At 47.4% G+C, this 13,640-nt stretch overlaps 1 protein-coding gene across 1 annotated transcript in view; it reads right to left on the bottom strand.

Annotated features, from left to right (window-relative positions):
• USP22 (ubiquitin specific peptidase 22) overlaps window positions 1–1,993 on the bottom strand; it is a 42,971-nt gene extending 40,978 nt beyond the window's left edge. The window contains exon 1 of the mRNA XM_045984319.1: window positions 1,287–1,993. Within this exon, the coding sequence (XP_045840275.1) occupies window positions 1,287–1,457 (171 nt within the window). The 5' untranslated portion in view covers window positions 1,458–1,993. The remainder of the gene's footprint in view (window positions 1–1,286) is intronic.
• Between the last annotated feature and the right edge of the window lie 11,647 nt (window positions 1,994–13,640).

Raw genomic sequence — 13,640 nt, forward strand, 5'->3', positions numbered from 1 at the left:
AAAAAGCTACAAGGTAGAAAGAGCATAACACACCTTCCAGCCTCACTGAACTGCAAAATCGCGTTACACTGTAACAAGATTCAGATAATACCGTTACTTTCTGATTTCCACATCATTAATAAGCTTAATGGGACGTTTACCTGAAAATGGTAACACTAAATTTAATTTCCTCAACGTCTCACGGAGGTAATCAGTTTCTTACTAAAGCCTCTTAACGGAAAAGGCACGGCACTGTCCAACCTTCCCATCAAACCGATATTTTAAAGATCCACTCCTCCTCCATGGGGCGCCTGCGTAGCTCAGTGGGTTAAAAATCCACTCTTCCGTAGCTACAAGCAATTCTCCAAAAACACATCGTGCCGGTAACGAAATGGCTTTCCGAGAGACAGGTGTAACAGTGGCTCGACTTGCTCCATTTCCAACTACTCAGCACCTCTCACCCCCTCCACCCACGTCCGGATCTGAAATGAGGCGGGGCGATGCCATCTCGCTGCATTTGTTCTTGCAGACCCCGGAGCCCGTGCTGTGCTCTGTCTGCCGAAGCACCACACAGTTGTAGCTTCACCCAACTCCCGGCCGCGACACACGGTTCCGTTTCCCTGACCCAAGTAAGCCTTCATTCACACTCCAGATTCATGGGTGTTCAGTATGGTGTCAGGGGACGGACCCACAGCAAACCATCCAACATGCCCCGGAGTCTTTGTCCCTTTTCTCTGTCCTAAGTCTTCTCCTTGCCCCCATTCCCTGCCCCCCCGCCGAACCCTTGCCCGCTCCGGAGGGTTCCTGGGTGAGGCCTAGCGCTGGAACCTCGAACACAGTCGTCCTCCGTACCAGGTTTCCACCGCCACCCTGGAGGAGAAAACCGCCCCCTACCTAGAGCCGCCCTTGCCCACCCCCAGAACTGGACCCGCCCCAAACCCCGCCCCTGCTCCGTCCCCACCCCCGCAGTGGAGCGGGGGAGGAAGACGGGGGAGGGGAGGAGAGGCCGCGGGAGGACCTAGGCGGCGGCAAAGGGGAGTGGGAGGGGTAAAGGAAGGGGGAGGGTAAGAAAGGGGGCAGGGAATAAGAAAGGAGAAGAGCCCTCTCCGCCACCCCCCGCCCCCGCCGCCGAGAGCGCAGCCCAAGAAGGGTCTGCAGGAGGCTAACAAGCCCTCCCTTCCTTCTCCTTGCCCCCAACAGGGCCCAGGAGCCCCCCCACCCACCCACTTGCTGGGCAACGCTGCAAAAGAGCTGCTCCCCGGCTCCTAGGTCAGCCCGCAGTTTCCCGGGGGGAGAGGGGGTCGCACCTTGCGCTTGCGAGCCTCCGCCGTGCCGCTCCACACGAAGCACTGGTAGATGGCCCGCAGGTTCTGCTTCCAGTTGTCCACCTTGAAGCTGCTCAGGTGCGAGCAGCCCGGCGGCGTCACCACCAGCTCCGCGTCCATGGCCTCGGTCTCCTGCTCGGGCCGGGAGACCATGGGGGGCAAGGCCCGGCCGCGCGCGGGGGGCGGCGAGGGGGACGAGGACGACGCCAGCGCTGCGCGGGGGGCTGCTCGGCGGCGCGCCCCAGCCGACGAGCGCCGGGAACAAAGCGCGGGCGGCCGCGGGGCCGGCGGACAAAGACCCGGCTGCGCGGACGCCCAGGGGGAGGCGGCGGCCAGCTAGGCGCCGCCCGCGCAGCACTCGCCCGGTTCGCGGAGCGCGGCGCGGGGCGGGGCGCGGAGGCCGCAGGCGGAGGTTACGTCATCCCCGGCCGGCCGCGGGCGCCGCACTGCGCAGGCTCCCGCGGCTCCCGGGCCCGCCCCGCCGCCCCCCCCCCCCCCCCCCCCGGCGCCCGCAGGCTGCGGAGCGATCCGCGCCGGAGCCCGCCCCCGCGCTTAAGCCAGCGGGGTCGTTAGCTGTCAGTACGGGCCGCCCGGTTCAGAGCGGCCACCCGGGAAGCTGGCCACTTCTCCTTCCCGGTCCCCTCGGAGAACTGCGGAGGCGGGGGGCAGCCGAGGATTGGGCGACGCGGACTGTCCGTCGGGGCACTGAACCGGTTTGCACTGGCCTGAGCTCTGCCGCAAAGAGGCGGAGCAACGGGCCGGGCCTTGCAAATCCGTGCAGTCTCTTTGGGCCTCCCGATCCGTGCTGAGCCCTAACCTGGGCTTTCCCACCGAGGGCGGTGCTGCGCTGGTTCGCTGTCAGTTTTGTTGGCGACGGCAGTCCCTCATCTGGGACTCTGCAGGCCTCTCCCGTTTTCATGGCCTGTCCGGGAGTTGCTGGGCATGGAAATTATTAAGACCATATCCTACTGTGAGGAAGCCAGAATGGATGCCATATGATTTCACTCACTCAGAACTGAAGAAACAAATGAATAAAGGGGGGGGGGACCCACAAACCCCAAAACCCCAGACTCTTAGAACAAACTGGCGGGTGCCTGAGGGAAGGTGGGTTGGGTGCATGGGTGAAATAAATAAAGGGGAATAAGAATATACTTAAACTGATGAGCACTGAGAAATGTATAGAATTGTTGAGCAATTGGATTGTACATGTGAAACTAATATAACGTTTTTCTTAAAGATTTTATTTGACAGATCGCAAGTAGGCAGAGAGGCAGGCGGGGGGGGGGGGAGGAAAAAAAGTACCGAAAGACACTTAAGTATTAAAAAAGTCAGGATTTCATTTTTTTATTTTTTAAAAAAGATTGATTTATTAGATAGCATGCACCCAAGTTGGGGAGGGCAAAGGTTGAGACTCTCGCGGAGACTCATGGGTCCTGGGGCTGGATCCCATGACCCGTGAGATCACGATCTGAACTGAAGCCAAGAGCCAGATGCTTAACTGACTGAGCCACCCAGCTGCCCCAGGATTTCTTTTTTATGGCCGAATAATATTCCATTATATTTGTAGAGATGAGCCACATTTTTGCCGTGTTCAAATACTATTCAGCCCTTCAAAAGGAAATCCTGTCATCTACAAAAACATGGATGGACCCTGAGGGCATTATGCTAAGTGAAATAAGTCAGAAAGGACAAATATGATCTCATATGGGGAATGAAAAAAACCTAGAAAATTAAAAAAAAAAAAACTCACAGATACAGAGATTAGATTGGTAATTACCAGAATCGGGGATGGAGGGTAGACAAATTTTTATGGTGATAGATATTCATGAAACTTATTATCATACTCATTCTGCAACATATACTTACATCAAATCATTTTATTATACACTGAAAACTAAGGTTATATGTCAAATATGTCAATTTAACAACAATAAAAATAGCACACAGTAAGGTTTTATTTAACTTACTAACAAGGGAACGAGAGGAAGATATAGACAAGTCAAAAGATCACGTGGGAAAATGGGATTTTTTTGGTCAGTGGGAGAAAAGGGAACAATGAGATAAGGTTTTCTAATTATTACTTTAAAACTTGGTTAATGTCCTAGAGCAGCTGTTCTCAAACTGGAGGAAACTTGGGATGCTGGACTTCTCCTCTAGAGTTTGTGATTGTTAGGTCTGGAGTGAGACCTAAGGGTGAGACCTGAGAAAATTCATTTCTAACATGGTCCCAGGTAATGCTGTTACTGATGATCCGGGAGCCATGTTTTGAGAACCACTGTTCTCCAAGGAAGTGCAACTGTAAGCTTTGGGGTAGACTTTTCTGCTGGTCATGAAAGAAAATCATCATACCTTACTACTCTCTACCAGTAATCTTTAAGCTTAGAAAATTGTAACATATCTGATTCCTAACTGAATAAATGGTGGGAGAAGCAGAGCTATATGTCCTTAGAGAACAGATGTCTGGCGCATTAAAAGTCATGCGGTCATCTTTTACTTTGTTTTTTTCTTCCTTTCTTTTTCTTTTTCTTTTTTTTTTTTGAGAGAGAGACAGACCATGCATCTGTGCACGCTAGAGCAGGGCAGGGGTATTTAGGGGCAGAAGGAGAGGGAGAGAGAATCTCTTAGGCAGGGCTCAATTTCACAATCCTGAGATCACGACCTTCGCTGAAATCAAGAATCGGACGCGTAACTGACTAAGCCATCCAGGTGCCCCCTTTCACTTTGTTTCTAAGCTTTGAATAATATTTCTGATCACACAAATGTATTATTAGATCATTTCTTCTGCAATGAGTCATCCAAATTGCCAAATTAGAGATTGGTCTATATCACTTGGGATAATAATTTCTAGTAACAGGAAAAAAGCAGTGAAGAGAAATATTACCAACCTTCTGTGTTACCCTTTATAGATTTCAAAGGGCTTCTACATGTATCGTCTCATTTGACTTTGTCATCAGCCTATGAGATAGTGTGGTTTTATCTCATTTCTTTTTTTTTTAATATTTTATTTATTTGACAGAGAGAAATCACAACTAGGCAGAGAGGCAGGCAGAGAGAGAGGAGGAAGCAGGCTCCCTGCGGAGCAGAGAGCCCGATGTGGGGCTCCATCCAAGGACCCTGAGATCATGACCTGAGCTGAAGGCAGAGGCTTTAACCGACTGAGCCACCCAGGGGCCCCTTATCTCATTTCTTTAGGATTAAGTAACCTGAGCCTCAGGGAACTTAAGTAGCTTTCTCAAGGTCACAGTGAATGCGGAGTGTGTCATTTGCATGGAATGAAATTTGAATGAGTCCTGAAGTCAGTGAGAATGTAGCTCTGGCCACAGCCTTGCTGCCTCATTGCCCCTTTTCATTTTTGTTGTGTTGTTGCTAATTCGGTTTCACAAAATGAAAATCTTGCTCATTTCCCAAACTGGGACCTCTTGAAATACCTTGGCTATTAAAATCTCCTCCGTATAGAAGAAAGGGCAGAAGAAAGTTTTTTTCTAAAATAGCTGGGAGTAGGTGCACACGGGTGGCTCAGTCGGTTAAGCCTCTGCCTTCAGCTCGGGTCTTGATCCCAGGGTTCTCAGGATTGAGTCCGCTGTCAGCGGGGGGTCTGCTTCTCCCTCTCCCTCTGTCTCTCCCCACCCCCCGTCATGCTCTCGCTCTCTCTCAAATAAAGAAATAAAATCTTTAAAAAAAAATAAAATAACTGGTCGGGGCGTCTGGGTGGCTCAGTGGGTTAAGCCGCTGCCTTCGGCTCAGGTCATGATCTCAGGGTCCTGGGATCGAGTCCCGCATCGGGCTCTCTGCTCGGCAGGGAGCCTGCTTCCCTCTCTCTCTCTCTTTCTGCCTGCCTCTCTATCTACTTGTGATCTCTCTCTGTCAAATAAATAAATAAAATCTTAAAAAAAAATAACTGGAAGTATACATCTCTAAAGGGGGCAAAATATGACAGTCTGTGTCAGAAATTGCAGCGGCCGATTCAGAACTTGATGAATGTTTATCTCCTTAGTGAGAAGTTCTTTTTGACCGCTGTGTTCTGTCGCTCACCAGCCTGCTAGAGACTCTAAAAAGCAAATTGTAGCTCCTGGCTGGTCTCCAGGCTCTGGTGATGGGACCACCCCATGCTGTGTCATGACCTGCCTCTGCCCAGGGCTGTGACTCCTTTACCAGTCTGAACACGCAGCGCGCTAGGCTGGATGCCCCGTCGCCTAGCAACAGTGTCCTTGTCCATTGCCAAGAGATGGCAGAGGGACAATGGCTCTTCCTTCATAAGGCAGCCAGCCCCTCCTCTCTCTCGCTCTCTCTCTCCTCTCTGCCTTTCTGTTCTGTACTCCTGTCTCCATGTCATCTCTATGGTCCCTCACAAGCGAGGGGCTGGCATTTTTGAAAACCAATAAAGCCTTGCAGCTAAGAAAGGAGATACGTGTGTGCGCGCGAGCACGCACACCAAGGCACATTTACATACAGGTCACTGAATGCGTGAGCCAGAAAATCTTTGTCTCCTTTTACTGTCCCTATCACGTTGCTGCTTACCCTCTGGGCTTTCACCTGATCCTTTTTCTGTCCCCACTTCCCACTCTATCCTGAGCAGAGGTGGTGGAGCATAGAGGGTAAGGGCATAGGTCTGGGGCCAGACCACCTAGGTTCAACCCCATCTCCAGTACTTATGGGTGTGTGACTTCCAGCAAATTAATCGTGTCTCAGTTTCCTCATTTGTAACACAGGGATGACAACAGCATCTACCTCAAAGACCTGTCGTGAGGGTTAAATAAATGAGTGAAGAATTTAGGACCACGCCCAGCACGTGGTAAACTTGAGCCAGCATTTGGCTCAACCATCTGGAAGCGCAGAGACACAGACCAGGTGGGATTACATAGAAAGTGAACATCATTCCTAATGCATTGATTACATACCTACTGTGCGCTGGGCATCATCCTGGTCATGTGAGGGAGGTGCTCTTAACCCCTCTTTTGGGATGGAAGGGCCTGGGACTAGACAGGTTTGGTCACCTGCCTAAGGTCACATGCCATCCAATCCCCAAGACGAAATTCTTCCTGTCATCACGCACTGAAATAAAGTCCTCAGACACCATTCTGAGCGGCCGGGCAGGGTTGCCTGGGAAAGCAGCATCTGCTGAATCCTTCGCATTTTTTACTGTTTTTGTTTTTGTTTTTAATCAGAAAAGCAAGGACAGATGCCTCCAAGCATGGGAAAGGAGCACAAAGGGATGGCAACTATCTCGCGGCAGGCTTGCACGCAGGGAGGGGTCATGGGATAAGGGAGGAGCGGGATGTTTTTGGGCTGGGGATCGCCGGGTGCAGAAAGGGGAGACAGAGGGTTACATTCTTTCATAGCCCCTAACTTATGCCCTGCCCCTGGGGATTGTGGGACCCAGCTCCTATTGCGCCATTACGTTGTGCCCCCCCCCCCCCCGCACCTGCCGGCACTAGGCAGTCTATACCATACTTATGGTTTGGGAAGGGGTTCCTCAACCCAAAAAACAGTTTGAGTCGAATTAAAATGTTTAGTTTAAATGGTTAAAATGTTTAGTGCCTCTCATTATTCTCACCTCACTTCCCGTGGTGCCCTGCAGCTCTGTCCACAGAGCGGACCACAAGTGGAGTCTCCCTCTATTTTCATTCTTCCTGTTAATTCCGTTATTGTCCTACAATAAAACAAATAGGGATTGCGTTTAGCATGCTAACCCCATCAGCTTCTGGCAAGAGAGGGAGGATGAAGGAGTGGCTGCCTCTCCAACCAAGAAGTGCAGAGGGCTAAGAATAGAGGAAGAATGTGTCTATCAAGGCCAAATTCAGCAAACCGCACACTTTCCTGGGCTCTAGCCGCATGAGCGGCAACTGGGCGGGAAATCAGGAAATCAATCCCCGGTCCACCCTGCAGTCCTTCTCAGTGTGTCCTTGACACTTGGATAGTGGGATGCAGAGAAGAGCTGCTCAGCGGGAAGCAGGATCCAGCCATCCTGTGACACCTTTGTGTGCTGGGCTGGTAAGTTTTTTCAAAGGACCTAGGAGTGCTGACGAGATGGGAAGACAGCTCTCTGCTCACTTCTGCTGGGATCCCCAAAGGCGGAGCCCTACATGGAGTGCCTGTCCTTGTGGCATTGGGAAGCCCGAGCCCCAAGGATGATAAAAGCCGAGCCGTGTGGTGGCTGTGATGGATGCTTTCGGGGTCGTCACAGTCCAGGCGGCAGCTGCGGAGCCGGAAGGAGGAGGGACACCCCTTGGTCACCCCTTACCACTCAAGTCAGGTGATTCTGGGATGGGGGCTGGAGCCCGTGGTTCTTATCTCTCTCCTGCACAGGTGCTTTTCAGGGCACCGAGTTTTCTTGCTTGATTGATAAAGGGCTCTGTCCTCCATTTGTCCTCCACTGCTCCCTATTGTTCGAAGAAGATCTCTCCTCCACACCCAGGTGGCCTTCTGGTGCATGAGCAAAGCTGGCCACTGACAGAGGCCTCACAGAGAGTGTGAAAGGGCTTGTCGGCAGGGTGCCTGCCCTGCCCTCCATCCTCCTGCCCTTTGTGGCTTCCAGAAGGCCGTCTGGGTGGTGGTGGGGTGGGGGTGCAGCAGCATCTCTGCTGCTAGCACTCTGGGCCAACCCACCACACTCTCTTCCCTGGTTGACGGCTCCGAACCCCAACAGGTGTCCCTCCCTGTCTGCTCTCCTCTAGCAGTCAAAGGGATCCTGTCAGAACAGAAACTGAGTCCTGTCCTCTGCTCAGAGCAGTGGCCAACACCTCACATAGAAGCAAAGCTTAGTCCTTGAAACAACCGAAGTCCAATAACAGAGCAATGGTCCAGTCAAAAAATTGTGGTACGTCTACCCAATAGCCTATTGCTCAGCTATAAAAAGGCCTGAATTCTAACCCATGCTAAAACATTCATGAAGCCTGAGGTTTTATGCTAAGGGAGAAAGGCCAGACACAAAAGACCACATGATTCCATTTCTGTGAAATGTCCAGAAGAGGTAGATTAGAAAGTAGATTAGTGCTTGCCAGGGGCTGCAAGGAGGGAAGAACCGGGAGACTGCTTCCCGGGGTTTGGGGAATGGAGGTTCCGTTTGGCATGGCAAAAATGTTCTGAAACTAGACGGGAATGGTTATTGCATGACAGTATGCACACACGTCACGTTGCTGAATGGTGCACTTCAAATGGTTAATTTTTATGATACGTGAGTATCATCTCAATAAACCATATTTTTAAAGTGTTACATTAAGATAATAAAAGTGGCTAAAGTGATAAATGGTATGTTTTGTGTGTTTTACCACACATGCAAGAAAACAAGTTAAATCTTTTCCACGTGTCATCCCTCCACAGCTCTTTCCTCCTGCTGTCTTCTTGCCCTTCCGCCCCAGCCACCCTCAGCTCCTTCCAGGCCCTCTAACACACCAGGAATACTTTTGCCTCAGGACCTTTGCACCTGCTGCTGAAGTTCTTGACAGTTCTTCCCCAGATATGGCTGGCTTCCTCACCCAGTCTTGGTCAGTGAGCAGTTCTTGATTGTTCTACTTGAAATTGCAAACATCTCCTCACTCGACATTTCAGATGCCTCTTAGTCTGTTTCATAGTTTTGCATATTACATTTTTTTTTATCACGTTGATTTTCCTCTCTCCCTGTACCAAGATGCAAGCTCCTTGCAGGTAAGATTTTTTTTTAAACTGATGTGTACCCAGGACCTAACCGGTGCCCAGCACTCAGTAAATACTTGTGCCTGGATCACTACACTTGCCCAGCAGCCAGCCTGCCCACCCCTTCCCTTTCCATCCTCTCTCCCAGTCCTGTGAGCCCTCCTCCTCCGGGCCCTGCCTTGCTTTTCTTTGGGCCCGAGGATCCCACCCTGCGCTTTCATGTGCCTCTTCCTTTTTGTCTATCATTAAGCCCTTCTCACTCTTCCCTCAAAGAAAAATCTATTTTCTTCCCCTCCACATCCAACACCCAGTCCTGAGTTCTCCCCCGCTAGTGACCCAGCCTCTTGCTCCCATTACCAGCGATCCTGGATATGTACAAATCAGATCACATCTCTCCATTAGTTTCTCTTGCCCTTGGAATAAAATCCGAACGCCTTGCCACGCCCTTTGGGGGTCCTCGGTGACCCCTGCCTGCCTCCCTCACTCCCGCCTCAAGGGAGCGGCACTAGCTCCTCCCCCTACCCCGCCTCGCCACCCCCCTCCATTTTTACTGTCCCTCAGATGCGCACTCAGCAGTCACACCTCATGTGGCACAAGCCACTCTGCCCCCAACAGGCACCCAGCATGGTGTCCCGCTTCATTTCGTTCCTAGCACCAGATCTTTTCTCAAGGTCTGTGTCCCCTTCTGTGAGTATACGAGAGCACGGAGTGGGAGTCCTGGTGCAGACCAGCTGTCTGCAGCTCCCGCTTCTCTTCAAGATCACTGGGGAACTTTTTAATGAAGGACTCATGTCCCCACCCCGTGCCCTTCAAACTCCTTTTAGTCATCCTGGGGCAAGAAAGAGGCATGCATATATTTTTTAAGCGCCTCAGATCATCTTAATATGTCACTGTGGTTCAAAAGCACCTATCCCTGCTAGTTCATAGACCTTAGATAACGTTTGTTGAATGAATGCATGACTGTTGTTCATTCTTAAAACTTTCAAAAATTTTTTCATTATTTTTATTTATTTTTTAAAGGTACACTATTTTTATTAAGTTTAATTTTAATTCTGGCATAGTTAACATGCCGTTACATGAGTTTCGGGTGTACGATATAGTGATTCAGCATTTCTCTACATTACTCAGTGCTCATTGTGCTAAGTGTCCTCAGTCCCTGTCACCTGCTTCACCCATCCCCCCACCCACTTCCCCTCTGGTCACCATCAGTTTGTTCTCTACAGTGAAGAGTCTGTTTCTTTGTTGTCTCTCTGTCTCTCCTTTTCCTTCGCTCATTTGTTTCTTAAATTCCACGTATGAGTGAAATCCTATGCTATTTGTCTTTCTCTGACATTTCACTTAGCATTCTACTCTCTAGCTCCAGCCACGTTTTTGCAAATGGCAAGATTTCATTCTTCTTGTGGCTGAATAATTTTCCATTGTACATACACCACATCTTCTTTATTCATTTATCTATCGAAGGACACTAGGGCTGCTTCCATAATTTGCCTATTATAAATAAAGTAGTAAATGTAGGGGTGCATGTATCCCTTTGAATTAGTGCTTTTGATTTTTTTTTTCCAGGTTTTATTTATTTGTGAGAGAGAGAGCACAAGCAGGGGGAGCAGCAGGCAGAGAGAGAAGCAGACTCCCTGCTGAGCAAGAAATCCGATGTTGGACTTGTTCCCAGAATACTGGGATCATGAACTGAGCCAAAGGCACATGTTTAACTGACTGAGCCACCCAGGTGTCCCTAGTGTTTGATTTTGATTTTTTTTTTTTGTAAATACCCAGTCGTGTGATTACTGGATCATAAGGTAGTTCTATTTTCAACTTGTTGTTTGGTTTTTTTTTAAGGTTTTATTTATTTGACCGACAGAGATCACAAGTAAGCAGAGAGGCAAGCAGAGAGAGAGGAGGGAGCAGGCTCCCCGCTGAGCAAAGAGCCTGATGCGGGGCTCGATTCCAGGACCTGATCCCAGGACCCCAGGATCATGACCTGAGCTGCCGAAGGCAGAGGCTTCAACCCACTGAGCCACCCAGGTGCCCCTATTTTCAACTTCTTGAGGAATCTCTATACTGTTTTCCAGAGTCGCTGCGCCAATTTGCATTCCCATCAACAATGCAAGAGAGTTCCTTTTTCTCTACATCCTCTCCAACTCCTTTGTTTCTTGTGTTCATTTTAGCCCTTCTGACTAAAAGGTGAATGATTTCTTTAATGTATTGTTGGATTCCATTTCTAGTATTTTGTTGAGGATTTTTGCCTCTGTGTTCTTCAAAGATATTGGTCTGTAATTCTCTTTTTTTGTGGTGTCTTTGTCTAGTTTTGGTACCAGGGTAATGCTGGCCTCATAGAATGAATTTGGAAGTTTTCTTTCCTCATCTATTTTTGGAATAGTTTAAGAAGACTAGGTATTAACTCTTCTTTAAATGTTTGCTAGATTTTACCTGTGAAGCTGTTTGATCCTGGACTTTATTTCTGTTAGGAATTTTTTTTTTTAATATTTTATTTATTTGACAGAGAGAAATCACAACTAGGCAGAGAGGCAGGCAGAGAGAGAGGAGGAAGCAGGCTCCCCGCGGAGTAGAGAGCCCAATGCGGGGCTCGATCCCAGGACCCTGGGATCATGACCTGAGCCAAAGGCAGAGGCTTTAACCCACTGAGCCACCCAGGCGCCCCTGTTAGGAATTTTTTGATGACTAATTCAACTTCATTACTGATAATCAATCTGTCCAAATTTTCTATTTCTTCTGGATTTAGTTTTGGGTGGTTATCTCTTTCGAGGAAAGGTTATCTCTTTCCACTCCTCCTATGTTGTCCAAGCTGTTGGTATATAATTTTTCATAATACTCTCTTACAGTGTTGGTTGTTATTTCTCCTCTTTCATTTGTGATTTCGTTTACTTGAGTCTTCCTCAGTTTTGTTTCGAGTCTGATTAAAGAGTTATCAATTTTGCTGATCTTTTCAAAGAATCAGCTCTTGGGTTCATTGGTCTGTTTTGTTGTTTTTTATAGTTTCTATATCATTTATGTCTGCTCTAATCTGTATTATTTCCTTCCCTCTACTGGTTTTGGGTATTGTTTGTTCTTTTTCTAGCCCCTTCAGGTGTAGGGTTAAGTTGTTTATTTGATATTTTTCTTACTTCTTGAGGCAGAGTTTATTGCTATAAACTTTCTTCCTAGAACTGCTTTTGCTGCATCTTGCAGATTTTGGATTGTTATGTTTTCATTTCATTTGTTTCCATGTAACTTTTTATTTCTTCACTGATGCATTCATTATTGGTAGCATATGATTTAACCTCCATGTATTTGTCTTCTTTCCAGATCTTTCCGGTGGTTGATTTCTAGTTTCATAGTATTGTGGTCAGAAAATATGCATGGTATGACTTTGATCTTTTTAATTTGTTGAAACTTGTTTCATGGCCTATATGTGATCTGTTCTGAAGAATGTTTCATGTGCAGTTGTGAAGAACGTGTATTCTGCTGTTTTAGGATGGAATGTTCTGAAAATGTCTATTAAGTCCTTCTAGTGCAGAGTATCCTTTAAAGTCCCTGTTTTCTTATTGATTTTCTGTCCGATGATCTGTCCATTGATGTTATTTGGGATGTTAAATCCCCTACTATTATTATCCTACTACTGAGTAGTTCCTTTATGTGTATTATTAACTGTTTTATGCATTTGGGTGCTCTCATGTTAGTTGTACAAATATTTACAATTGTTATATCTTCTTGTTAGATTATCCCCTTTACTATTATGTAGGGTCCTTCTTTGTCTTTTGTTACCGTCTGTTTTGAAGTCCATTCTGTCTGGTGTAAGTATTGCTACTCTGCTTTCTTTTGACATCTACTTGCATAATACATGCTACTCCATTCCCTCACTTTCAGTCTGCAAAGCGTCTTTAGGTCTGATTTGAGTCTCTTATAGGCAGACATACAGATGGATCTTGTTTTTTTATCCACTCTGTCACCCTATGTCTTTGGATTGGAGTGTTTAGTTCACTTATTTTCAAAGTAATTGTTGGTAGATGTATATTTATTGCCATTTTACTATGTGTTTTATAATAGTTTCTATAGATTTTCTCTGATCCTTTCTTCTCTTGTCTCTTTCATGGTTTGTTGGCCTTCTTTACATATCTATTACTGGGTTTTGATCTGTGGTTGCCATTACATCTATATATAATATCTTCTGCACATAGCAGTATATATTAAGTTGATGGTTCCTTAGGTTTGAACCCATCTTTGTTCCTCTCCCTTCCACATCACAGATATACTTATGTTTACTGCTTTTGTGCTTCCAACTTTTTATACTCTCACTTATGGTCTTTCCTTTCCACTCAAAGAGTCTCCTTTAACATTTGTTGTAGGAAAAACAAAACAAAACAAAACAAAACAAAAAAAATTTGTTGTAGGGCTGGTTTAGTTGTAATGAATTCCTTTAGTTCTTGTTTGTCTGGGAAACTCTTTATCTCTGTGTCTATTCAGAAAGATAGCCTTGCTGGGTAGAGTTCTCTTGACTACAGAATTTTCCCACTCCGCCCTTTGAATATATCATGCCACTCTCTTCGCACCTGCAGAGTTTCTGCTGAAAAATCCACTACCAGCCGTATGGAGTTTCTCTTATATGTAACTGTCTTCTTTTCTCTTTCTGCTTTAAAAAAATTTTTTTTAATCACTACTTTTTGTTCTTTTAATTGCTATGTGTCTTGGTGTGGGCTTCCTTTGGTT

Source organism: Meles meles, chromosome 18 (genome assembly GCF_922984935.1).
Source record: "Meles meles chromosome 18, mMelMel3.1 paternal haplotype, whole genome shotgun sequence".
Lineage (NCBI taxonomy): Eukaryota > Metazoa > Chordata > Mammalia > Carnivora > Mustelidae > Meles > Meles meles.